This window comes from Bombus vancouverensis, chromosome 15 (assembly GCF_051014615.1).
Source record: "Bombus vancouverensis nearcticus chromosome 15, iyBomVanc1_principal, whole genome shotgun sequence".
Lineage (NCBI taxonomy): Eukaryota > Metazoa > Arthropoda > Insecta > Hymenoptera > Apidae > Bombus > Bombus vancouverensis.
In genome coordinates this window covers 11,850,948-11,876,421 of record NC_134925.1, presented here as the reverse complement: position 1 = coordinate 11,876,421, position 25,474 = coordinate 11,850,948, and the positions used below count along the sequence as shown (strand labels likewise).

The 25,474-nt window shown below is 36.5% G+C and overlaps 2 protein-coding genes across 6 annotated transcripts in view; both read left to right on the top strand.

The window, feature by feature from the left end:
- Window positions 1-181: 181 nt before the first annotated feature.
- Mlc1 (Myosin light chain alkali) lies at window positions 182-4,353 on the top strand. 2 transcript variants are annotated; one of them, XM_033341258.2, is made up of 6 exons: window positions 182-314; window positions 656-683; window positions 1,656-1,964; window positions 2,202-2,288; window positions 2,673-2,740; window positions 3,693-4,353. In XM_033341258.2, exons 1-5 carry the CDS (start codon window positions 312-314, stop codon window positions 2,702-2,704), a joined length of 459 nt encoding a protein of 152 aa, XP_033197149.1. In that variant the 5' UTR covers window positions 182-311; the 3' UTR covers window positions 2,705-2,740; window positions 3,693-4,353. The 2 variants fall into 2 exon arrangements, with proteins under 2 accessions (XP_033197149.1, XP_033197148.1); XM_033341257.2 differs by lacking the exon at window positions 2,673-2,740.
- A 529-nt stretch (window positions 4,354-4,882) lies between these two features.
- The window catches only part of tau (microtubule-associated protein tau), a 34,408-nt gene continuing 13,816 nt past the window's right edge, over window positions 4,883-25,474 (top strand). Inside the window, exon 1 of one of the 4 annotated variants that reach the window (XM_076624930.1) lies at window positions 4,883-5,265. In XM_076624930.1, coding sequence (XP_076481045.1) covers window positions 5,242-5,265 — 24 coding nt within the window. In that variant the 5' untranslated portion in view covers window positions 4,883-5,241. The remainder of the gene's footprint in view (window positions 5,266-25,474) is intronic. The other 3 variants (XM_076624928.1, XM_076624929.1, XM_033341245.2) reach the window with 3 other exon arrangements.

Sequence of the window (25,474 nt, the reverse complement as noted above, 5' to 3'; positions counted from 1 at the left end):
ATTTTTGTTTGTCGCATGTACTCTGCGTTGCAGATCTGGCAGCCATGACATACGAACGGTATCACCGAAAACCATTTATCGTAACAAGGAAGCACAGCTTCTAAACCGCGTTGTCTCTCGAACTGTTTTTGGACCGCAGCGTTGCCAATACCCTCTTCGTCCGAACCGAGCTTTTCGAGCTGGTTCTCCTTGTAATTCGCGTGATCACTGCGCCATCTACAGAAATAAAATAAATAAATTTGGTAACACCCGATACCACTTCTGGTTCACGCTCCGTTCGATTAACATCTAGCAGTACCAGACACGTTACAATGGTAAGCTGTTGATTTTCTCTTCCAATTTTCGATATACGACGAAAATTTTATCCATAAATCCATCGTTTAATTTAGTTTAATTTAGTTTCCACTCTTTCTTGGTATTCTTCTAAGTTTCTTTTGACACTTTTAAAGGATATATATTTTTAAATATTTAATAATTTAGTTATGTCGTTACTGAGAATTCCTTTAAGAGAAACTTTGCTACGATGTATTTTATATCGATAGATTTCCCATTAAAATGTTTTGTATTTCGATATAATTTTTATAAATAATAACGATAATAAATAGTATTGCGTGATAACTTGTGAATATTTAATGATATCTCTTTTGCATTACAGGCAGACCTCAGTGCAAAGGACGTCGAAAGTGAGTAAAACATATGGAAAATACTTGGTTTTTGTGTACGTGTTTGAAATTACCTGTGCAATAGAAATAATAGGCAGGATTTTAAGGAATAGCAAATACAACCAACTATAAGATACATTTTAAATTAACAGTGAACTATCTAGTGAATATCGCGAGTAATTTTATGTGTGAGGAAACGCAGGAAAAAGTGAGGGAAATTCTCTGCGAAGGGTAATTTAAAGATCGAAGAAAAATGTGTTTATGACGCGGTATTTCCAAGAATATAAAATATTGTCGTAGATCGAAGAACATGATATTCCTCGTTAAACAAGTTACGCGATAATCGATTTCTCACCACGATATATATTATATTTAAAGCGCGTTAAACTTATGGCTGCAAGGGAAACGGCACGTTTAAAATTCGTTTGAATTATTCCGTAATTATGTTTGGCATTCACGATACGGTTCTAAATGTAAGTAGTAAGACGGTAACTCGATGTACCGCGTGAAAAATGTTACGTAATCGTTAGTATTCGGTAAAACGGAGGTGTAATCACCCCGAACGGGAAGCGCCATTTCAAAAATAGTTAGTACCGTGTTCTTATATGGCTCGGCGGGGGTAATCTGACCCACTACTACTTCCACCAGTAGGTTCTTGAATCGGTCGCTGGGTGGGAGCCGCTCAGTCTCAAAATAGAACAATATTTTTGAACCAGGTACGCACGAACAGCCACGCTTCAGCTGATATTAACCCAGATTTCACTTAGCATATACCTGCGTTCTTAATTTAAAATCGACATTGACATTTTTTTAATCACGAAGCAAAATATTTTTTTCCAATAACTACCGCCTGTCAAGTAAACTTACCTATCACTCTTTAAATATCAAAAGGTCCTATAATCCATCGAAACAAATTTTAAAATGGACACTCGGAAGAACGATCATGAGCGATACGTAATATGATTTTCTTTGTTTCCTTTCTTTATCAAACAGAGGCAGAATTTGCCTTTTCCATTTACGATGCGGATGGCTCGATGACTCTCGATGCCGTCAACCTTGGTGACGTACTTCGGGCCCTCAACCTGAATCCTACAAACGCCAGCATAGAAAAGCTTGGAGGAACGAAAAAGAAGGGCGAAAAGATGCTGAAGCTCGACGAATTCTTGCCGATCTACAGCCAGTGTAAAAAGGACAAGGATCAAGGATGCTACGAAGATTTTCTCGAATGTTTGAAACTATACGATAAACAGGAAAATGGAACTATGATGGCTGCTGAACTTTCACACACACTGCTTGCGCTCGGTATTATAATCATCCTATATTTCATCATCGTCGACTAGAGAAAAATATTACTCGTAGGCGTATAAAAATAGTTTAAAATCTGTATATTTTTAACGATATCAAGGAAGTTAGTAACACGAATAGAAGTTTCAAAGTATTTTACCGCTTCTCCGGCCGCTTAACATCTTTAACAAACACAAAGAGAGTAACTTCAGATTTATCTTTTAACGCACAATTCTATTTTGTATAATCTTTTAGGTGAGAAATTAACCGACGCGGAAGTAGAGGAAGTACTGAAGGATTGTATGGACCCAGAAGATGATGAAGGTTTCATCCCCTATGATCGTAAGTATCGATTCGTCACAATGAAATATATGCATCTCGCGAAATAGAAGTTGAAAAGAAGCGTGTTTTATACGAGCTGCATCAGTGAGTTACATTAATATAGAGCATCGCTAGATTAAAGAAGAGCAGCAGCGAACAATAAAATATGCGTTTGTTTAACGGTTCGTTCTACCAGTAGACGTTGATATTACAGTAGAAAATTTAAAAAAAAGATTGTCCCCTTTGTATTTTCCCATCGTACAGTGTTCAGTAGCTTAGTCCTGTAGAGTATTTTTATATAGCTGCCCAAAATGTCCAGGAAGTCAGAGGAATCGAACGATCGTTCGGGCCCCGTTTCTTGTTTTCCCTATCGTTTAACATTTCCACGTGTTTTGTGTTCTGCAGCATTCTTGAAGAAGATGATGGTGCTATTGTAAACAAACCAGACGTCAATATCACAAATTTCGCCTTTCGTAAGTACACCCTGTAGCGTAACGTGCATCTCCATGAGTTTTCTGTCTTTCCTCCTTATTCTTTCGTTTCTTCTTTGCCTCTTTTCACCTATGTATTAACACAATTTTCTGCCTCCTATTTGACTACGCACATGTCACATTTTATAGGACGCAACGAATCTACGTGGCAGGGATGCTGAAATCGATAACCTGCTTCTCGTACAGCAACACGTACAAAAGCTTAAGATGTATTCATGCACGAGATCCGTGACTCAAGACACTCGGTAGTGTCGTTGGCGTGGATTTCAGAAAACGATGCTCAACCTTAATCGTTTCCTCGAGTTCTCGTCGATTACAAGACGACAAGAAGACGGTTTCAAACTATATTTGACTATCGTACTGTAATTTGTCATACTATTTTATACTATCTTATGTGTCTAAAACATTAGATATGCACAGATAGATGTACATTTTAGGCAAATTAGATATACATAGAACGATCTAGACGTTTGATATTTATTTGTGTCACGGATTTCTCTGCATCAAAAGAAAGCACTGTTTCAATCATGCCGTTTCGTTTCGACAACATTAACTCTGTTATTAATTATCTACGCTACTTCTATCAATGAAGGCGTTCATTTGTTATTTAAGTTACAGAAGCTTTCTATTAATATTAATGAACAACGAGAGATTCACAAGTGTATATATAAATCATCGCAATATATCCGGGAAATTTTACGTGCCCACAGGACATTTCGAGCTTGGAAAATTGACACAAAAATTACAAAATGCGATATAGCATTTTCTGTGGCATCATGAAATTATGTTTGCACATGAAATTATTCTAATATTTATTGTATATTTTAAATGGCTCATATATGTGTATTCGGCACCAAGTTTGATTGACATAGCGGTACACCAGATCCGTATTTTCTTTAGAATAAGATGTTAATATCGATTGTTTTGTTTCTAGCGTTCCTTCGTAGATTGTGCGAGAAAGACAGCGAATGAAGTGGCAACGCGGCAACCATTATGCGGTATTCATCCTTCGGTGAACTTCGCGTCAACGAGGAACATGTTCATTCTTCATACTTATCGTCTTACTCATCCCCTGTTAAAAAATCTCCTGGCGCTTAGGCGCTCCACGCTTCTCATAATTCTGCACAGAACGGCGAAATACAATTCGAATCGCTCTTATCGTCATTAGGATCTTTTGTAAAAAATGAAAAGAAAGAACAGGATAAAATAAAACCTTTTAATATAAAATAAATTCATCAAAGGGAAAGATGATATGAAATACCAATCACGTCTGTTTGATTTGGTTGAATGTAACGTTGTATAAGGTATATGTATTTATAATAAGAACGATGTATAATATCTTAATATATGCATACTAACGCTGAAACAAACCGAGTGAAGAGATCGGTGTTATTTTACTTCTTATCGTATTAATTTAATGAACTATGCCCTTCGTAGAACGAGGAGTGTGAAAAGTTTCACGCCGTTGACAGTCTTCCAGGGAAGTTTGAAAAGTATTTGCCGATTTGTACATCTACGTTATATTTTCACACGTTCGGATGATATAATTATAATGTAAATAAAATCATAAAAACATGTTTTGTACAAATCCAAAACGTCTATGTTTTTATATAAATTATAGATCTATGATATCATTAAATTATCGGATTATCGTCTGATTATTATTGAAAAATCATCAAATTGGCAGTCAGCAAGTCATTCTATCTAGTACTGGTATAATTTTATTTTATTCGGAAAATTTCATGAACTTAGTCCAACAATTCCTACCACGTGCTCTACATCCTACCTATTTGAAAATGTTTATAATAACTTTCATAATCATCTAAAAATATCTATGATAATTTTAGTCTACTACTTATTTCTACTACTATCCTTTTAGTTAAAATATAACATTGATTTTGAACAAAGACAAATTTGAGGGAACGGAGAAACTGTAAATTTCAAGTTTCTGTACACTTTTAACCATACGACGAACAATTTAAAAATTGAATCGATAATTTGTTAACTGAATCGAACCATGAATGATAAACATCGTTTTCGGTGGCGAGAAAACGAGGGGTGGCGGTCTATTTGGCGGAAGGGTGATACTCGAACCACATTCGCTGTCTGTTCGCTACGCGACACGGAGCACCTGAGAATCGTACGAACGGCAAGAGGTTCGTAAACGCTCGGCGATTTCCGATGGTGAGGCGTGGGGCCTTCGGGTGATCCCGGAAGGCCGGCGGTCGAGCCAGTCAGTTCAAACGCGTCGCAAGTGTCGCGCGTTCCTCAACTTTCATCGTATCTCATTGAATCGCGCATCTCCTCTCGTTGTTTCGCGCGTATTACGGCGTGACGAGCAGTGCGTGGAAGTCGACCACTGCGAATACCAAGAATTCTCGCCTAACCCTAAAGAGAACGACCCTCAGTATCGTTGACCGAGAAGATGACGGATGTACAAGTGAATTCGAACAACGACGACACCGCCAGCAACTTGCAACAGAATGACGACGTCATGCAGCGAACAGGTTGGTGTTCATTATGCGCGCGATTCTCTATGTAACGCTATTTTCATGAGCCAGCTCGAACGCCGGAACACGATGAAGATCATTGGTGGAACATCAGTTTCGCCATCTTGTTGAATATATACACTGTCAGAAAATCACATTCTCTTCCATAATATTTTTAACCTGATTCATCATACACATATTCGTTAGTATTACTGCTACTATTGTTAAAAGATTCGATTTATCCGAGAAGGAAACCATTCAAGAATATGGTTTATCTATTTTATGTTAAAAGGTATGTTTGTTTTTCATTGGTTAGGGGTGTGCGTTTATAGATTATTTCAAGGGATTTGAACGATAAAGGGAAACGGGTTGCGGCGGACATGTTTACCCTGGAATTCTTTTTGTTATAGAATGACACACGATTATTATTGGTTTATGGTATAATTCGCCGGATTGGTCGATCGTGTTGAAGTGCCGAAAATATACTCGGTTAATTATTGAAACGTATCCAAATGCAAAAAAGATTCTAAGGAATTTCTGTAACAAAGATAATAACTGAGATTTAGATAAATCCAAAGGCAATGATAATATAACATATCTATTGGTTAAAAGATAATAAACGCTTGTTATGATAAAGTCTGTAATATTAAAACAAAATGTTTAGCTGTGATTAATATAACAGCATGGATTAGGATGGGCAGGTTATCTTTTCTCTCGGTTTAATAAAATTTGATGTTTCGTTTTATTAAAAATCCTATAAAAGGCATCGTTGATTTTCTCGATTATATCTACACATAGCGTTGTATCTACCAACTATATCTGTAATACTAATCGCAGAATTAAGAGACACTCCAACATGCACATGTTTACTGTTGAAGACTGTACAGTGGCCTCGGTGTCCGGGGGCATTAGACTCAAAGCGATGAGAAAACCCGGCACATAATATTGAATCGTAAGACTGGGAAGTCTTTTAGATGCTGATTAATTTAATGCAGCGTGTTGTCAGGCGCCCATGCATAATTAATTCTACATCTTGTGCTCGATTTACGCGAATCAAGATAATCGTGGTCTACCATTGTTGTTCGTTGTGCGAAGTCTATGCGAAGTCGCTTTAAGAGGAAACAGGCAACAAGGGGAAATCTTTCGGCGCGTTATTTCAGAATGCAAATGTTTTAAAAATCATATAACGGGAGTTTAAAGTCGCGTATCGAGGTAAATCTTCGTGTTAGATTCGAAGTAACAATGGAACGCTCATCGCGAAGCATTATTAATATCTACATAGAAAATTGGTAATGAGAAACGAAAAGTTTGTCATCGTGAAGTTCTCTTAATGGATCTTGAAATGAACGTACATCACGCGAATGTCACATTGCCATTCAACTCGCTAAGTTAATTCGGGAAATTGTCGTGACTGTGACTATTGCAAATTACTAATTTAGGCATCGTTGCATCACCGCCATCAACAGGGCGAAAAAATCCACTCAGAGGAAGGCTATATCGTGTGTCAATTAGGAAATTGCCGAACGTCAATGAAATAACGATGTTTCGTGGGTGTATAATTGTGGAATTAACCGGGCTCACCTTCGATGATCAGCTTGAAACCTTAATCGAATGACCCTCTCTTGGTGTTCAAATGGAGTAACACTTTGGTCGGACTGGCATCCGCAATTTGTGCCACACTTCCGGAGAACTTGCAATACGAAGAGAGTCCTACGGTTATCCCGGCTGTTATTTCCAATGTCTGTGTACAAAACGTTCACACGCCCGTTATACTTCCAACAACCCGATTATTTTTCACGAATATATCAACATTATCGTCATAGTCTTCTATTGTCATAAACTTCTAAAGGAAAAAAAAGAACTTCCTAACAAGCGTTTAGACAATTTTTTTGCGCTCTTAGCGCGCAGTTTCTTACAAATAATAGATACGGATATATACATTTTCTCGAATAAACCTCTACAAACGATCAGACTAAAATGAATGGTTTGTTAGGTTTTACGCGCATGACTAATACGCGAGTACCTATCGTTACACGAATGCTTATCGTTACACGAGTAGGGGGCCAAGGTCCTTCTCGTTACCCATGTCCCGCTTTACGCCCTGCCGTGCATCGTAATCATTAGAACGATTTGCATCGTACTCTCCAGTGTCGAATGTTTATGCAAGAATATTATCCGTATCGATCCTAGTCATCTTTTTCTTAATTAACATGCTTCATAAATGTATTACAAATGTACGAAGAATACAACTTTGCTTCAGTAATGAAATGGAATAAAGTTTCTCATAAACATCAATCTCTGGAATGCATAATCGACAATTTCTTGCATTTTCGATATTGCAACAATGGTTTCCTCCAGATTTAAATGCTCTAGAAGACGTATCAGACGATACCACCCGCACGTATCCCAGTAATCTGACAACAATATGTTCTTGCATATACAACTTTTAAGTCTTTAGTCATTAAGTAGAGCTAACTGTGCGAGCAAACAACAAAGTTCACACTTTATTAATCTCGACCAACAAGTCGTTAAATAACGACTGAAATTTCATCCATTCCAAGCAGCTTTGATTTCATATAAAAACAATAATATCAAGTTTGCGATAAATACTATACAAAAAATTTCTTTCTTGGGAAAAAAGCAGGATTTTTCGCAACGCGGATACAGACTCAAACCTATCCTCTTAAAGATACACGCGCGAAACGATGAAACTTAATGGTCTATTAATCAAAGAGCCAGAAATAATAAAAAAAAATAATGTAACATCAGCCTTTTGCTTGTCTTTAATAACAATTTATGTGTTACTCTTAAAAAGACATTCCGTTTTAGCATTGGATTCGCCGAATATTCCGCGCGATATTTTTGACGCAGAAACCTCGGTTTCCATAGGTTGCAACCTTTAAAGTATTTTAGAAAATAGGAAAGGAGAAAAAACTTTACAAAGGCCAATAAAAATCAATTGCATCCTCGTTGTTTGTTACCCTTGATCTCGGCGAGATATAGGCACAGGTATATCGAATTACGAAACTGTACAAGTTGCCGATGAAAATATCGGACTAACTACTTTATTGTATAGTATATAGTGTATAGTACATAGTATCCCGCACGAAATATTGACCAAACTCTCCTGGTAAAACGCAACCACCTGCAATTTCGTGTAATTTCATCGTGTTTACACGTGATTAGCCGCGTTTAACTTATTAACGAGAGCAATTTCTCCGTGACCTATCGTTTAGATTTATTGAAAGTCAATGGACGATCCATTGAGAGTAGAGTTCACTGACCGGCAAAGTTCTTTGAATCTACCGACGATGAATACTAGGAAAAATGGGAGAAGCCCTCGACCCCGTCTCGTTCAAGACGCACCTACACAGCATCCGTGATTATCTACCCACTTCCAAAGCTTTGGAGGGGCTTCCTTCCTATGGAGGGTCGTATAAGCTAAAGGCATGTCGAGGCGAACTCTAATGAGCCACGCTCCGATGATTTGAGTGCAATATTAAATTTGTCCCTTTGTTACCTTTTCCTTGGATGATAACAAGCGTTAAAGCGTACCGGAAATTCGCTATAATTCCCAATAATTCGTTTCGCTATTTATCGAAGAGTCGCGTGGTATACGAAACACGGTGAAGTTTCATTGGCATCGTCGCTACGCGATTATCGCGATTACGTTGCAAAGGTTTGAATTAAATTTAAAAATGTATATAGAAGTTTAGACAATTTTGCGAAATTTAAATTCCACATTAGAATCATATCTATTCTTAGAAACAGTGGTTACGCCAACTCACCATTATGTAATAATTTGCGATACCTATGTGTCTCTTGCAGCACGCTGCACTATGGCCTTGATCACATCTTTTCTCGATTCATTAAATTCTTAGGTAGTTTATCCGTAAAATCGACCAATGATCGATATTTCTTTGAAATTCGAACTCAGCTATGTATTTAAGCTACGAAAGAAATTTTTTAACAAATTTTCGACACTGTTCAAAATATTTTTCTTCTGGAACCATACGTATATCCTTATCGACTTCTGGCGAAAACCCGTATCGGATTAACAAGTATCAGGTTTGCAACACGCCAATTAACATCGTTATATGGTAACATGAATAGACAGCAGCATTTCGTTTGACTTGGTGGGGTTCGTTTGTAACATTAGCATTCTGCGCTTTTTCTGCAATCTCTCACCAAATTGGTAATGCAACCTAAAAACTAAAATTTCCTTAGAATTTGGCAAATAAGGGAAAGCGATAGAGATATGTATATTTCCTACTCTAACTCGTTACTTGCCAATTCACCGATATTATTGACAAATTATTGTGCAAGACCGAGTTCGATGACACCCGCCACAATGAATCGAGCGTAACACGTATCGCGTTTTTGGTCACAGGACGTTGCGTTCGCGCGAACATCTCGTAACACTTATCTCCGCGTCGATCTCGTGTCTAAAAGTGCAACGCACTTAATCTACATAAGTCAGACGATGCAAGTGGACACGGATTTCCTTAAACGAAAGTGTGGACGGCGTGTTTGGTATCAATTCATCGTGTCGAAGCCGCATTCGGACAGGCGCCCCTTCACCGATTTGTTCCGCTTTCCGTTAAAGGCTACACTGCGAGCTGTAAACATGTCCTCGAAACGATTAAACCCGTAACCAATGGGGGCCGCGAATTCAAAGATACATACGTATCCACACCCGTGCACCTGACATGTCGTTTTTACTTGTCCTGTGCAACAACCGCATACCAATAACGCCTCGATTCTGACATACCGGTGATTACGTCAGCTTTATAATCGTATCACGCAACGCAATCGGTTTTGTCGCGCAATATTGATAAACCAGTTAAGAATAAATACTCGTTTGATGTGCACCGAGTGGACCGTGATGGAAGAAATAGGTTTGTTTATCTTTCGATCGCCAAGGAGAACAGGCGCCACGATTGTTTTAAAGTCGCCTTTCGATTCAGTGATATTATAGCTTAATTATCAGCCCATAACATAACACGAGTGAGTTTTCCTCAGTTGTATTGAAATTAAGTTTATATATTATATTCAACGTTTACTGTCTCCTTTGTAGATAAATTTATTTTAAGTATATTTTATTCTCTATGTACATAATTGTTATAAGTGTTACATAAAGATAAGTGTTATCAGTAAATACGACAGTATACAGTAAATCAGTAAGTACTTGTGTTGACAAGTAATAAAGAAATGAATTCTAGATTTAACTCACATTCGGCTAAAATTTTAAAGCTGTTATACAGTATGTTTACCTTTTTTCGTTTCTTTTTTTTTTTTTTTTGGTAACACAATTCACTGGATAAATGTTTTGTGATTAGCATTTTATCGAAAGCGTCGGATTAATAAAGACGATATTTCTTTGTAAGCGGTAAACAATTCATTTTATTGAAAGTAAATTGCCAATTATTCTTCGTCTGTCCCACATCACGAGTAATTTATAAATTTAAGTCCTTTGCTCGCGTATGGTCATTAACGTATAATTCTCATCGTTGAAGTTCTAAAATGACATGTGAGGTGGACTAACTTTGCATATGATAATCGATGATGTCACATCTCGAGAATGACCAGGATTATTCACGAATGAATCTATGATTGTCCGAGTTCCTTAACACGAAGCAGACGTATGCATAATTTTATATAACATACTTAAAAAGTGGATGACCTTTAACGTCATAATTATCGAAAATTTTAGATTCTCGAGAAACATATTCGCGAGCACGGAAAAATTTATATGTATTTTATTGTTATAGCGGATTGTTGTGCAGAATATAATCCCAATTAGATAATAATAAAACGAACGGTACGGTTTTCTAAATATAAATGTAAAAATAGCAGATCTACCTTGCTTCTAAACATCCCATTTATCCAGATGCTATTTTTTTTCTCGAATTCTTTGGTAGCTTTAAAAAAATCATAGTTTACGGGAATCTATTCCTACTACTACCATTCTTATATTTTTATTTTATTTTCGGCTATCTGTTCGGACCGACGTAGTTTAGGTTTCCCTGCATTCTTGGAAAAGCAATAAAATAATGTCTTTTACTATCAAGAATTAAACATTGATAATTTTTTTACAATTTGTACTAAAACAATAGAACGTTTCAGCGTTAGTGCATAAAAGAAGTTAATGAAAGTGGGTTATTGATATTTCTTTCAACCGAGAACAAACTTATATCACATTCGAGCGAATGTACCCTTCCCGTGTCTCGCGTAAAGCAGGAAGGGGCTGCGCGTACTCGTACAAAGGCAAAGTAAAGGGCGAGGGGTTGTGGCGAAAGAGGGGGAGAAGCAGAAGAGAGGGTTTGTACGAGCGCCAGACAGGAGAATCGATAATAAAACGACGCGACGTCGCACAGCATCCAAGCCCCACTAGGATGGAAGCATTTTCTTTAAACGTTTAGGATTTCTCCACTTTCATAAAGAATAATCGTACTTGGATACAGATTGTCCGTGTATCGTTGTTCTATAAAAATCTCTGCAAACATTGTTATTTAACTTATAAACTGTATATGTATACGGAAGTACTTACAAAGAAAATACTTTTATAAATTAAATTGTAACAAGACGAATATCACAAATTTGTTTAGCTACTGTCGCTTATTCGTTTCTCAAATCAGTCTGTTTTCCATCATGCTCCCAGCCACAATTCGGTTGAACATTCACAAGTCAGTTAACTTACGTTTATTTGATCGCATCGATACAGATCTGAATGCAATTAGTTTTAATAATCAATATCATTATTATTAATTTTAATAATGATACGTATAGTATAAAAAAAAATGAATAACTAATACATTAGTTCAAAAAGGTATTAATAGACTCGCTTTGTTTTAATATTTCTGTTTACCGAAGTGATACATTAGTAAGAATATTCAAGTCGCGAAATATAGGTACGGTTCTACTAGTTGGAAGCGAAAGGTGAAAAAGCAAAAAGAATTAATAAGTGCCAGCTAACGAGTGACGCAGCTGGTGACGCGAACAATAGGAGAAAAAGCACAAATTTACATATGTCCCTAAAGCCTAAAAGGATCGTAAACCAACAATAGAAGAAAAAAAAAACAGACGGTGGAAAAAATTGTAGACAGGAAACTACGGATTCTGATTAGAAATAAGCAAGTCGTACTTTGTTATAAATGTTTATTCGATCCTTAAATGAGGAGAAATACGAACATTTGGAAAATCGTTATAAATAATTCCATTCGCGGTGTCGAAAGCAATTTAATTACTTGTAACATCGTTTACGCGACACCGTTAATATCTTAATAAGATAACCGATCCTCTTTAAGTTACTTCATACGATTGATGGGCACACCCTTGTCAATTATCATTATAGTTCTCGATGTCGAGGCGTAACTGATTGTTGGAGTAAGATCGCCAATATGCTATATCGTCTTACCGGTAATTGTACGACGTACGGCTAATGGACCAAATCGTTGTCTCAGACGTAGAATTATCTGTCGTTTAATGACCAAAAACTGGTTGCATCATTGGCATCCAGTAAAAAGAAGATCATAGGTAAAAAAGATCTTTCGCTGATTGAACAAATGAAATTCTCAAACGACTCGAAGAAGTTCTTTCGAATAGTTTCAATCTTTTGCTGTTTCAGTTTTCAATTTTGACTGCAACTGAAGCTTCTTCGAATAGGAAAGTAAAGTTTACTTCGTTTATTTTACTTCGGTTCGTCGCGTTTTAATTTTTTTTTTTTTTTTTTTTGTATACGTTCCAATTATGTGACATTATTGGCTAATGTTCTTACATTTGCGCGTTAGTAACAAGTTGAGCATGTTAAATACACGATGCTCGACAAACTCTATTGGACCGTGGCGTTTAAGTGGAAGATACAATTCAAAAGGCATTAGATCGGTGGAATTTAGGCTACCTACGTAATTAGCAAAGATAACTTTTAAGTGTCGTGAATCGACCAACGCTGGGTATCTAAATGTAGATAACTCTCATGATGAAGAGGGGATAAAAGACGGAAAGAGAAAAAGAGAGAATGCGTAGCGTCGTGTGCATCCGCGTGTTGCGTAGGCGTGTTTGTACGTAAGATCGTCAAATCTAACCACTTTAAACAAGTATCAGTCTACAATACACGCTCTAAGAATAGCATTAGTGTCACCTTTACTTTTTTCTCTGACTAATCCTCATAGATATCGTGTCTTTAATGTAACTGACGTGGTATACAAACTGTCTCATGCAACTACACGAAACTCGAAACGAATTTTTAAACTCGATGTACCACTTATCTATATCTAAATCGGGCAATTCCTGATTTTTATCCAATACCGTACACGTGCAAATACTTTTGTAACGAGGAAAGCAAAGTTCACTTCCACTCGTTATACTGGATTAAGATAAGCACGGCAAAAATGCGAAGAGAGAAATCTGTTGAACGCAAGCCTTGTTATTCTTACGACGCGTCAAACTTTTCAAAGAGTCATGCATTGACGAACATATTCAGTACGGTGTCAATAGAATTAATGACGTATGGAATAGAGTATTTTTTTACGTGATATAAAAAAAAGAAGATCCAAATAAGTAATTAGAAAGGACGATATTTCAGTCGACTTTAATCGATGATTAGGATTCTGACGTATTACTTTGCATGATATCAGCGTCTTCCGATGTTCATTTCCGTTCGACATCTTCCGTTCATCTTGGTACCCAGAGCCTAATGGCACATTGTCTCCTTTGATGAACCAATGGGTTGTATTTTGGCAAGGCGTTCATCCGGGACGAGTTGTAAAGCCGTAAGGTTACATAAATGTCACGACTCGTGCGCGTTTCTTCGTGTACTCGCATATTTGTCCGCGGTTTCGATGCGTTAACTGACGAAGATCGACACCCATGTACAAATTGATGCGACACGCTTACAAAAATATCTCGTACTAATATTCAAAGGTAGTTTCCGTTTACGATTTCCTTAAAATTTTTAATAAATTATAACTATTATTTAGATCTCATTCAACATACCTGAAGATCTTTAATGTTTCAACTTAAGCAGCAAGATACTATTTTTGCAAGGTGTCTTACCTTACCAGGTAATGAATATCAATAAGGAATACACGAGAGCCAGAGGATGAGCTAAACTATCGATTCTTAACGATAAGAGAGAACTCTGGTACGTGGCTCGATTCCAAGGGGGCCTTTGCAAGGCTTCCGTCGTTGTGGATTAGTAATCTTCGATTAGACGCACGACTACGAGGGGCAATACACCTTATGAATAAAATTTCTTTCCAGTCCTTATTCATCCGTAAATCAAAGCCAGTAATCCTTTATTGTTTTCTTACTTGACGATGTAATTTATATTAATTAAAAGCTTGTAGTATATTAATTGGACGAATTTCCCATGAAAAAGGTTACGTATACATGAAATACATTCAGAATGAAATCTATTGTCGCGATTACGTTCACAGCTTCAAATTATATTGTACAAAAAAATCTACGCTAAACGTAGATTAAAATATGTATTAAACGAAAGACTGAATTTTGAATCGAAATATGATAAATCTACGCTGCTTTTAAAATGCCCGCGTAAAGATATAAGTTGGAAATTCTTAAAAAATACATATAGTGTTAGAAAATTAAATCTACGATCGGTATTATCCCCGTCGGTACGTGATTTTGAATAATTAAGAAAGTTATCAAAACTTTTGGACACGAACATTCTTACCGGAAGATGGTTGTAACGACTAGTATCGATTTTGTGATGAACGAGTCCATTCGTGGTTTTGTCCGTACAAATAGCGACTGATGATATAATTTCATGTATTCGTAATAAAAATAAACGAATAAAATATGAAATAAATAGAAAGTAGGTCTACAATAGATCGTGTGCAATAAAATATTTATCATCGCTATGAACCTCTTATAGAAAATTAGTTATATATTAAGCTCAAATTAATTATAAACTAAGTCATTTATAAAAATTTTATTAGAAGTATATATAAAATGGATCATACATACAAAATATAATTTACAAATAATCTGAAATTCTATCAATTATATATATTTTGTTCATAAACAAATGCTATAAGGTTTTGCGAGGTCGAAAGTAAACCAGCAAACCACCGAAGGTAAAAGCTGTACGTGTCGAACGCAGTTAGAAGACACTAAAACTATTTAATGCCTCGAGCAATTTGTGACAAAAATGGTATTCAACAGAAATCTTAACCTGTCGCGAGACTAACACATGCGTACATATGTAATACATGTATCGTAATAGTCGCACGAATAAACTGTTTTTGTTCGTGCAACACGAAATATACGGCTTTTATTTTTCTTTGAAAATTATTTTACCTAAAATATTGATTTTATCATATCAATATAAATATATCGGTATAAATGTTTACCTGGCATGTATTGCGTAATTATAGCTCTAAAATAATTAATAAAATTGTCATGATATTTCTTGGAAAATGTATAAGCTGAAAGATGAAGTGACATATATTTTAATACATTAGGAAAACAAATTCGATGATAGCAAAACTCATATAATTTAAAAAAATCAACAAACATCATCGATACTCAATTAACAGTTCTTTGTTTTATTTCAGGTAAGAGACGAGGTAAAAGTTTATGCCAGAGCAAAAAGTGAAGCGAAATCTCCAGCAACAAGAAACGTTTAGTAACCATGAACCCAAGAGAGTCCCTTCAAAAAGACAGTATCGTCACGTATGTAACGTCTTAAAATTATATATCATTGACTCTGTTTTTATGACGTTTCTGCAATGAAACACGGCGCCTCCATGACGCCACTACGTATATTAGTTTGCTTGCTATTTGTCGATAATATCATCGCTTGGAGCGTAACACCGAGGGATTTGAAATGAATGAAACAACCGTTTCATTGAAGAAGAAGTTTGGCTGAATCTGTACACCACTAACGATAATATGTAATTGATGATGAGGCGCGAAATAACTCGAGAGCATCAACGAGTGACTTAGTCAAACCAGCAATTAATCAATAAAGATATTGAAACTCTGAACGTTGGAAACTGTTCCCGTGACATAAATGATATTTATCAACGACCAGATAACATTTTATTAAGTTACCAGAACTGAATTATGGATACATAGATAAGTTTTATTACCGACTTTGCGGTATAAAAAATTCCTCCTCGCATTTTATATTTTTTATCATATTTTATAATTACGAATAAAACGAACGTTATATCTTTATAGAAGAAATTTTTCGAAATACACGAGATTCATAGCATCAATCGTTTTACACTTTCTATCCCAATCAATCTTTGAAATATTTATCCTTGTATGTGTAAAGCATTCCCGCGGATGTCGGAAGAGATTGACAAATTTTTGCATGTTACCGGGAATTACTTGGAAATTTGAAATATATCGCACTAACTGGGATGTCGACCGCACCAACGTAATAACAGTGGAATTAAAGTGGCTGGGTAGTAAAGGGTGCGCCACGCTTTATTCGCGCAACCAGCGTTCGATCCTTTCCTGCTTGCAAGATAAATGTATATTTGCTCTTAACGAACGGGAAAAGTCACGGTAATCAGAATGAAAGCGACAGACGTGTTTAACCATCTTTCATTTTCTTTTTGAGACCATGCTGTTAAGATATAAGTTATAAGACAAAGAGAAGACGCGTAGAAGGATTAAAGCTTTTGTCAGTTAGTCGTGATAAGCTTCAGATTTTGTCGAAGATGCTAAAACTCTATAAACTTATCGGTTTTTAGCTGATCAACCACACAATCGCAACGACATTCTCGATTACATAATTATCGCAAGAGTTCGTTCTTTTTATCGCACGTCCTCGTCTGGCTACGAATTAATCGTCGATAACAGTTGCATCTTTTATGCAATTGTTCATCGATATTCGTGAAACGAAATTCCTCCGCGAGACGTCGAAAGCGTCGGCATTTCCCAGGCAACAACTCGTTCCATTGGACGCGCTGACAAAAAGCATAATGGAAGGGAAAGTTTGGTAGCCATTGCGTGCGGAAAAAAGGAGGACTGGTGCTACATAATTTATCGATAGATTGTTTCGTAAAAGCTCAACGAAGTCGTATGTGTATGGGTGGGTTATCGAGTGAGTTGGTTAGGTGGTCTCGTCGGGTGGTTGGGCGTGAGGCGCAGGAGCAGAGCACGCCAGGACAAACGGACGGACGTGGAACGACGAACGAACGTACCTTACCGAGGAAGGACTTCCAGGTCTTTAAACGAGCTAGTTTCTCGTGAGACACTGATCGACGAACAACCTGGAGATCGCGTTCGCAATTGCTATCGTGGGTCAGCATAGATTTTCAAATCAGGTAAGAGAAATTGTTATCCAAACGCGAGTAGCACCTTCGTTCGGTTCGCGAGTCTTGGATTCCAAGGATCGTGGACCCCCTTTTACGTCGTTACCAGAAAGATCGAAGGTGCTAGAAAGAACAGTGTCTTTTTTTCTTTTCCTGATATCTTGTAGGAACAGTTCGGAATTATTTAAACACGGATATCAGAATTAAGCACGAATGACATTCCGTGTGACGTGATTTCAATTTTACTCGGTGTCGTTTCACGCAAGGGTCTAGGATCTGTGACCTGTATTCGCAGTAGATTAATTGGCGAAGGATTTTCGACTGATTTTTTCGTCATCCTTTATCTCTGTTCGTCTTTGACGAGTCAAAGTTTCAGGAAAAATTCGCTTTTAAGAAATGTGCAACTTTTCGTCGTGCGAGTCCTGTAAATAAGATCTGACGTTTCAAATTTTTCTTACTCCGATGAAATAAAACGTGATAACGTCTTGCTTCTCACATAACGAAGCTTCGAGCGGCTCAACATTTTCAAAGAATATCGTATGACGTGGAATATTAAATTATCGAACGTATATTTTAACTGCCCTTTTTTCTATAAAATATTGCCGAACAATTTTGTAGAAGTAGATACTTAGAGATACTGTAGATAGTAATCATTGACTACATTTCAGCTAATGCTTATGCAATTTATAGCGCGAGTAACTCGATAATTTGTTTTTAAATGGTTTCAGTACACCGATTCAAATTATTAGTGCAATCACCCGCAATAGTAATTGGAAGCAAACATCCATAGACGTATATAATACTTGCACAATACCTAGTTACACACTTAGAAGTGCACTCTTCGTCCACGTTCGTTATGACAATTATCTAATCCGAAGACTTTCAACGTGACATTCTATTTTATTACGTACGTTAAACTCGTTTGTTTCCTTTCATCTCGACATTATTGCTGAAGTACATAAAATTCTTAATATCCTTAGCATCATAATTTTTATTTGATTCATTGTTTAGCAGTAGCGAAAGGACAATAGAAAAATGAATAGCAATATAGCGTATTGAATGTTATGTTAAATGTAATAACGAGATACTTGATGACTACACGGGAAAAACACGATGAGTCATATTTTCCATTTTTCGCAGCAGAGAAATTTTAAAGTTTGATAATCTTAATCGATATCACATCGATGGTTTTGTGATCAGGTATACATTTTTTTTCAAATCGATCACTTTTTCAAATTAATCACCTTTACATTAGCTTTCTCACCCTCTTTTGAACAAACAAATTAATCATCTTTGCATTAGTTATTCTCTTAATCTTATATAAAATTACATAGATAGATGCAAACTTTATGTATGTATCGAAATGCTTCTTTTTAGCTACCAAGAAACATGGAAATTAGAAAATCGATAAAAATGGACTTGACATATTCTTCCCTTGTGATAGAATTTTAACACTTCGCTATATTAAAAGGATGAAAGAATTTCTGTATAAAATTTGCGCGTTCTTCAAAGTACGAACAAAATGCGTATTTCTGATTCGTTTCCATTAAGAATTTGCTGGATAGCCGTGGGACGATGTCGTGGAAATCGTTTGAAGAATTGTATCTGTACGTGATCCGGGAATTCGAAGTGTCGGTCATCAATTGGTGATTATATCGACTATACCAGGCATTCTGTTGGCATTTAAATCTCTTTTATTCTCAATTTTCTACAGTGACTTTCGAAAATCGAGGATATTTTACGTTAGCGTCGCGAATACGACGTCCCAAATCGTTAAGTGCTGGAACCTTTGTGAAATTCCCCTTTGTTCGATAGGCGTAAGTTAACACTATCGTTTAATTCGAATTGATTCGGAATAAAAGTTCGAAATTTTAGACATACGTCTACAATATCACCAAAAATATTTACTTCTCATAAGTTCAGATACAAAATTGTTGGAGAAAAACATATTTCTTCGTTTTCTAGCGATAGCAACGTCTGCAAGTAAAGTACTTGTCACTTATGTTTAACGGTAATCTGTATTATATTATTCGATATCAAATTGTGATCTACAATTTCATTGCCATAATATTTTTTTAAGTCCTGAAGATGTTTCTAATTTCGATTTGTAAATCGATTCGAACACAGATCTGTTTTTAGCGTTGTTGCTATGTACATGGATTCTTCTTCTCTATTCCCTCGTTCTTTTCTAATTTTATCCAAACGTATAAATACATTTTTTTGCATTGTAAACCATTGTAGAATCAGTCGATCAAAGTATATATAGGAATATTGCAAAAATAGTATGTATACAGGGTGGTTGGTAACTGATGGTACAAGCGGAGAGGGGGTGATTCTACGCGAAAAAAGAAGTCGAAAATATAGAATAAACATTTTTCGTTTGAGGTTTTGTTTTCGAGAAAATCGACTTTGAATTTTCGCTCGGTACGCGTACGGTACGTTATAACGGATCTCACTGTAGATCGTTATCTCGATCATAAAAAAATAAAAAAATAAAAAAAATAAAAAATAAAAAAAAAATTTTTATTCTATATTTTCTACTTCTTTTTTCGCGTAGAATCACCCCCTCTCCGCTTGTACCACCAGTTACCAACCACCCTGTATATAATTCTCCATAGTCACGTTCTTCGTGTTATCCGGAAACGATCTGATTCGAAGTACGAAGTAATATATCTTCCCCGCATTTTTTCTTTAATTAAAATGCAAACCGTCGTTGCCAGTGCGATTTTTACAAACGTTTCAGTTCTATCAACAGGAAATCTTATTGGCGTAGAACTGGCGGTGCTGCGCTTGTAAATAGGTTAGCATCCAGGAAGCGTTGATGCGTTCTCGATAACTACGCCCACGTGACAATTGCACATCGACGCTGCAGGTGACTCAAAGATGCTGCTATAAGATAAAACGACGTCACTTATACATTGTACATGCGCTGCCTCGCTGTTGTTATCAGTCGTTACCCCCAATCTGTCTTTTCATTTTGTCCGTAACAAAACTCGTAAATATCCGAAACGCACGCAAGAAACGTGTAGCAGAAAATAGAGGTTTAAAGTTATCATCGATAGTGGCCTTTGACGTTGTTGTGGCAGGATCCACAGGAGACGTAGAATTCGAGTCCTGATCGATGTTGATAGCTGCTACATAAAGTATCACGATTATTAATAAGGAAACGCATATAGAACACTTTGTCTACACCTTATAGATAGAATTTCCAGGGCGTAAAACCACGAAATACACGATAGGCGTGAAGTATTGTATTACGAGCCATTTTCTCTCAGACTACCAAGAACAGTAGTAAATTTATATTTCGAGCTTCACTAGGGTTATTTATGTGCTATAATGTATTGTACCCTGTACGTAGTGTATTTTCGTAAAAAAAAAAAGAAATAAAGTTTGCTGTTATTTTGAAAATAGCTTAATACGTTAGTTTTAGGAAATTTTATTCGAAAGAAGTGATTACGTTCGTGGAATGTATTTTTATAATTCACGTGTGAAGAAAACGAAAACGAGAGACCAAAAATTAAAAGAATTGGCATTATGGTAGTACAGTGTGCTGCGAATAAAGCAAACGATGTTAGAAGATGACGAAACACGTATCTTTTTCATCCATAAACAATTGTGACACGTTTTATTCGATATATTTTAATAATAAATTTTACCGAAAAACTAAACTACTTTTCGAACGAATAGGATTATAATGCCTAAGTAGTTAATTGGAAACAGTTTGAATATAATTACAAGTTTCATAAACCGTTTATGTTTATTGTGTCATGCATTTCTTGATAGCTCAATTTACATAGCCCCCACTGAAGGATCTAGTTTCGTCATACTCACACATGTCAACGGTAATAGGGTTTAAGTATCTTCTTTGTTGCTATACGCTGTAACACGACTAAAAGTTTTAACGTGTTATATTCATTCGTTGACCTGGATGCAGTTCGTTAGAATGATGTTTGCGTTAGACTCCGTATCGATCCTTGCAATTGAAAACAATAAAAATTAGCATGCATGCGTGTTAACTGTCATAAGCGTTAAATAAATTAGTCCGTCACATGCGTGACGTTTCCTCGCCGAATGATTCACGCAGTTTTTAATTTCTAAGAAATAGAATTTCCATATCCTTGAATTTATTCTCAGACCATTACAAATGTTTAGATGTGATGCAACTATTGAGTCTGAAAACCATTGCAAAAAGGAATTTCAGGAACGAAAATTTGGATTTCCCCGTGACCAACAAATTGTCCTAATAGGTTTAGTTATCTAGGCCTGTGACAAATTCTTATTCCTCGAGCATCGCATCAGATATAGTTACCACCTACGCCTTGATCAAAGCCTGAGAAACGCGTAGCTACCTTCCAGTATTCCAGAGATCCAAAGTTACCAAACTAAATAGAAACGTTCCGGAAAATTTTACGCTAGAAAATCTTACGAAAGACATATTACGAGCAATTATTCCTAACGATATGGACAAAAATAGTATAAAAATTTGAAAAAATTCGAAGAAATTGGAATCTTTGGAGATATCGAAAAAAAATAAAGATATTTGTATTTTAAAAAACGGTATTAAATAAAAATATTTTTAAAAAGATACACGTTCATAATTATTAAAACACCTCTCTTACGGAATATGATAATCGAGCCAGATTACCAAAAATGCGAATCTGTTAATTTAATGTTGAATTTAACAAAAACGTGCCGTAATTTTATTTATATATCGAGATACATTAGTGGCAGTCGTTAACAGGAATCAGGGTAACCCGACGGACAGTAGTTCAGGGTTAAGTCCTGATGTCGATCGGAAAATGGCGTGGCGAGACATTCTCCGTGCTATATTCACGTAAGATGACTCGAATCCGGTAATAGTCCGCGTGACATTCGTCACAGAAGTGTCGCAAGCTTTTTTTATGACGCGTGCACTCATTAGCAAGTTAACTTAACCGTATTACACGATGTGCATCCGTGTGCATATAAACGGTAGACTCGAACACGCTCGCCGGGTCGGATCAATAACTTCAGGAATGGGCACTTGCCGAGTAGTACAGACACGCTGTATATGACCTGTTTCTCGGTCTCCCTAGAAAATCAGAACGAAAGACTTTGATATAGCAGCAATTATCTTCCAAAATGATTCCCCGGTCATCTTGTGGAAACGAGGTTCAACGGTCGAATTAATTTGACGTCTAGCGGCGTCTGATCAAATTGAAAGGTTCCTGATTCCATTTAAATAGTATGCAACGTGTAATTATTAAGTAACGCTGCTCGAATAAATTCTATTCGAAATAAATTTACCGAAAGGGGAGCGCAGCAACTGAACAAAGGAGTAAATGAGCAAACAAGCTACAAGGCTGTTCTCGGTCAAAAAGCTTATCCCATAAATCACAAGAAGGGGTTAAACGAGTCGATTTCGAAAGGTGTAGTTATTCCTGACCATCAGATAGTAGCTGAATCACGTGTTCACTGAAATCGAGTTCGCACGAAATTCTGGCCCGTATAGATTCGGAAAATTCTTAGGAAGGTCGTGTACACTAGAAGGGTGTAAGAGAATCGTGGGCGATATTTTCGTGAGTACATTGAAGGGGTAAAAAAGAGGAAAGTAGTAGATGCCTCGACTGATAAATACGTCTGAAGGTTACTAGAAGGTTACAGATCGTATTAATTATATACGAACGACTATAATACATTGACCTCGTATTTTAATCAAACGCAGACGTTATATCAAAGCCAGAAAAAACGTCTGGCTTGAGTTGGCGAAGAAATTCGGTTGTAATTGGTGACGAAGAAATTCAGTTGTAATCGATGACGAAGACTTGGTAAAAATATAGCTCATTTACATTAAATCGCGAGGCAAAAATTTGCGTGATAGAAAACAACTTAATTTCAAAATTTGATCAAATCATAAGTACACGATCGTTGCTCTTTATGTGTTTCGATATGATAGATTTGCATGTGCGATAAAGTTAGTAAAGACTTGGACGTTTTGATATACGAGGCATACCTATGTTCTCAAAGAAAATACTCTAACGTCGTAATCAGTCAAATCGTGAATGCGTTGTGGGAATACCTCAATTATATTGGTCTTTCGCACGAAGCTGCCATGGTTTCGTGATACCTACAGCAATGTATTTACCAAGGTTAACCATTGCCACTATTATACGTAGAAATGCGATCCTCCTGTGTTCTACAGTTAGAATGGTTGCGTGCGTTCCATCCTCTAGGCTCTACACCCCTGAAACTTTCTCCATCTTCTTTTTCCTCCCTTTCTTGTTCTTTCCTAATGAACCTTCACGCCTGCCAGCAGTTAATTACTTTTTGGCGTTAAAAACGTTTTCTTTTTCGTAATTAGTAGTAAATACTAGTTTTCTATGTATGTGTTTATGGAGTTTGTACGTAGGTATGACGCGAGGTAAAAATCCGAAAATAATTCCATTCCATGAAAGTACCATTCAACTGTATCGCATTAGTTTTCATTAGTAGAAGTTACAAGCAAAGGATCAGAAAATCGAGACCATTTCTAACCTAGCACACATACACGTACGAATCCACAATAATTATAGAGGCACTAATAAAATGCGCTGAAAGCAAATTGACACTGACTACAATGCTATATTCACGTTACTTGTCGTTGGCAAATAGCAGTACTTTTAGGCACGGTCATAGAGTGTTGTAAATTCTAAGTGAACGGTATAACTGTTGCACGCATCATATGTAGCTATCAAAACAGGTAGAAATAACAATATCGAGCAAATTGCATCCCTGATTGTCGTTGGATTATCCACAGGAACTAGTAGTTTGAACTTTGAACAATTTCATCTTTCAATCTGTTGTCATACGCGTAAGAATCGTACAAATGTATATACTCTTCTGTATCTGTCTGGCACATCTCTCGTGAATATGTCGAATGTATAGACATCTTCCAAAATGTTAACACACTGAACGTTGATACACTGCTACATCAAAGCTATATGTTACGCGTTAACATTTTCGAACGAAAGTGATCGAAGTGTACAGTTGTGTTTCCATGTTTGAACGTCAAGCGAGAATGTGGAAAAAGCGAATATTACTCTTGCAGGATTTTGAAAAGATGCCGAACGTAATTATTAAAACCATCAAAGTAGTTCGCTAGTAATGGTTTCATTAAACAAGCTTCGTCGAGCATCATATGTATTTAATTGCGATGATTCACGCATCACGACAACCGTCTTTCTCATTCAGTACGATTCATTAGACACAACGTAGACTTGGTTGGGAATATCAGCACTTACGTAGAGTTGTATTATCTCTTTGATGTAATCTTTGATGAAGACTACCCGTTGATACGTAACAGGTTTATGGAGAAATATCTTGTCAGGGGTGACAAGATCGTCCAATCGACGCGAGTTTAAACGTTAATCGCGTATGAACGAACTGAAAAATGGATTCGCAACAAACTGCAGGAACCGCGTCCGAATCTCCTTCGGATCGCGAACTAAATGCGGTAAGCTACAATTTTACAAAAACGTTCAAGCACTTTTCACGTACTTTCGTTAATGTACTATGTTTCGTGAGACTACTAATCACGCAAAAATTTTAAACGTTCCTCCAGCAATTAGAAACACTGACTATACAAGATTAGAAGAACTTCTTCTTTCAATATTTTTAAAAAGTTCTATTTCTTTCAATAGCTTCGAATTATCAATGAGAGTTTTAAGTTGCATATCGATTATTTAATTGTATCTATCAACGTGATATCTGATTGAAAACTACATTTTACCCGTTTTAGAGCATCAACTGTTATTTCAAAGTAGCGCATAGGTAAGAAACAAAGTTATATAACGTGTCGGCTCATTTTAGTCGAAATTAATGACTTGCAATCGTAATTAAATATCTACAGCGAATAACTGATATTTGTGACATCGAAAGACTGTCGAGTAATAGCTGTGTTTGTTTAATAATCCGGTAGA

Bases quoted from the DNA above. Each gene is read 5' to 3' on its own strand.
- Mlc1 (XM_033341257.2), top strand. The intron at 1,965-2,201 runs GTATTATAATCA...ATAATCTTTTAG, and splicing joins ACACACACTGCTTGCGCTCG to GTGAGAAATTAACCGACGCG. The intron at 2,289-3,692 runs GTAAGTATCGAT...TTTTGTTTCTAG, and splicing joins AGGTTTCATCCCCTATGATC to CGTTCCTTCGTAGATTGTGC.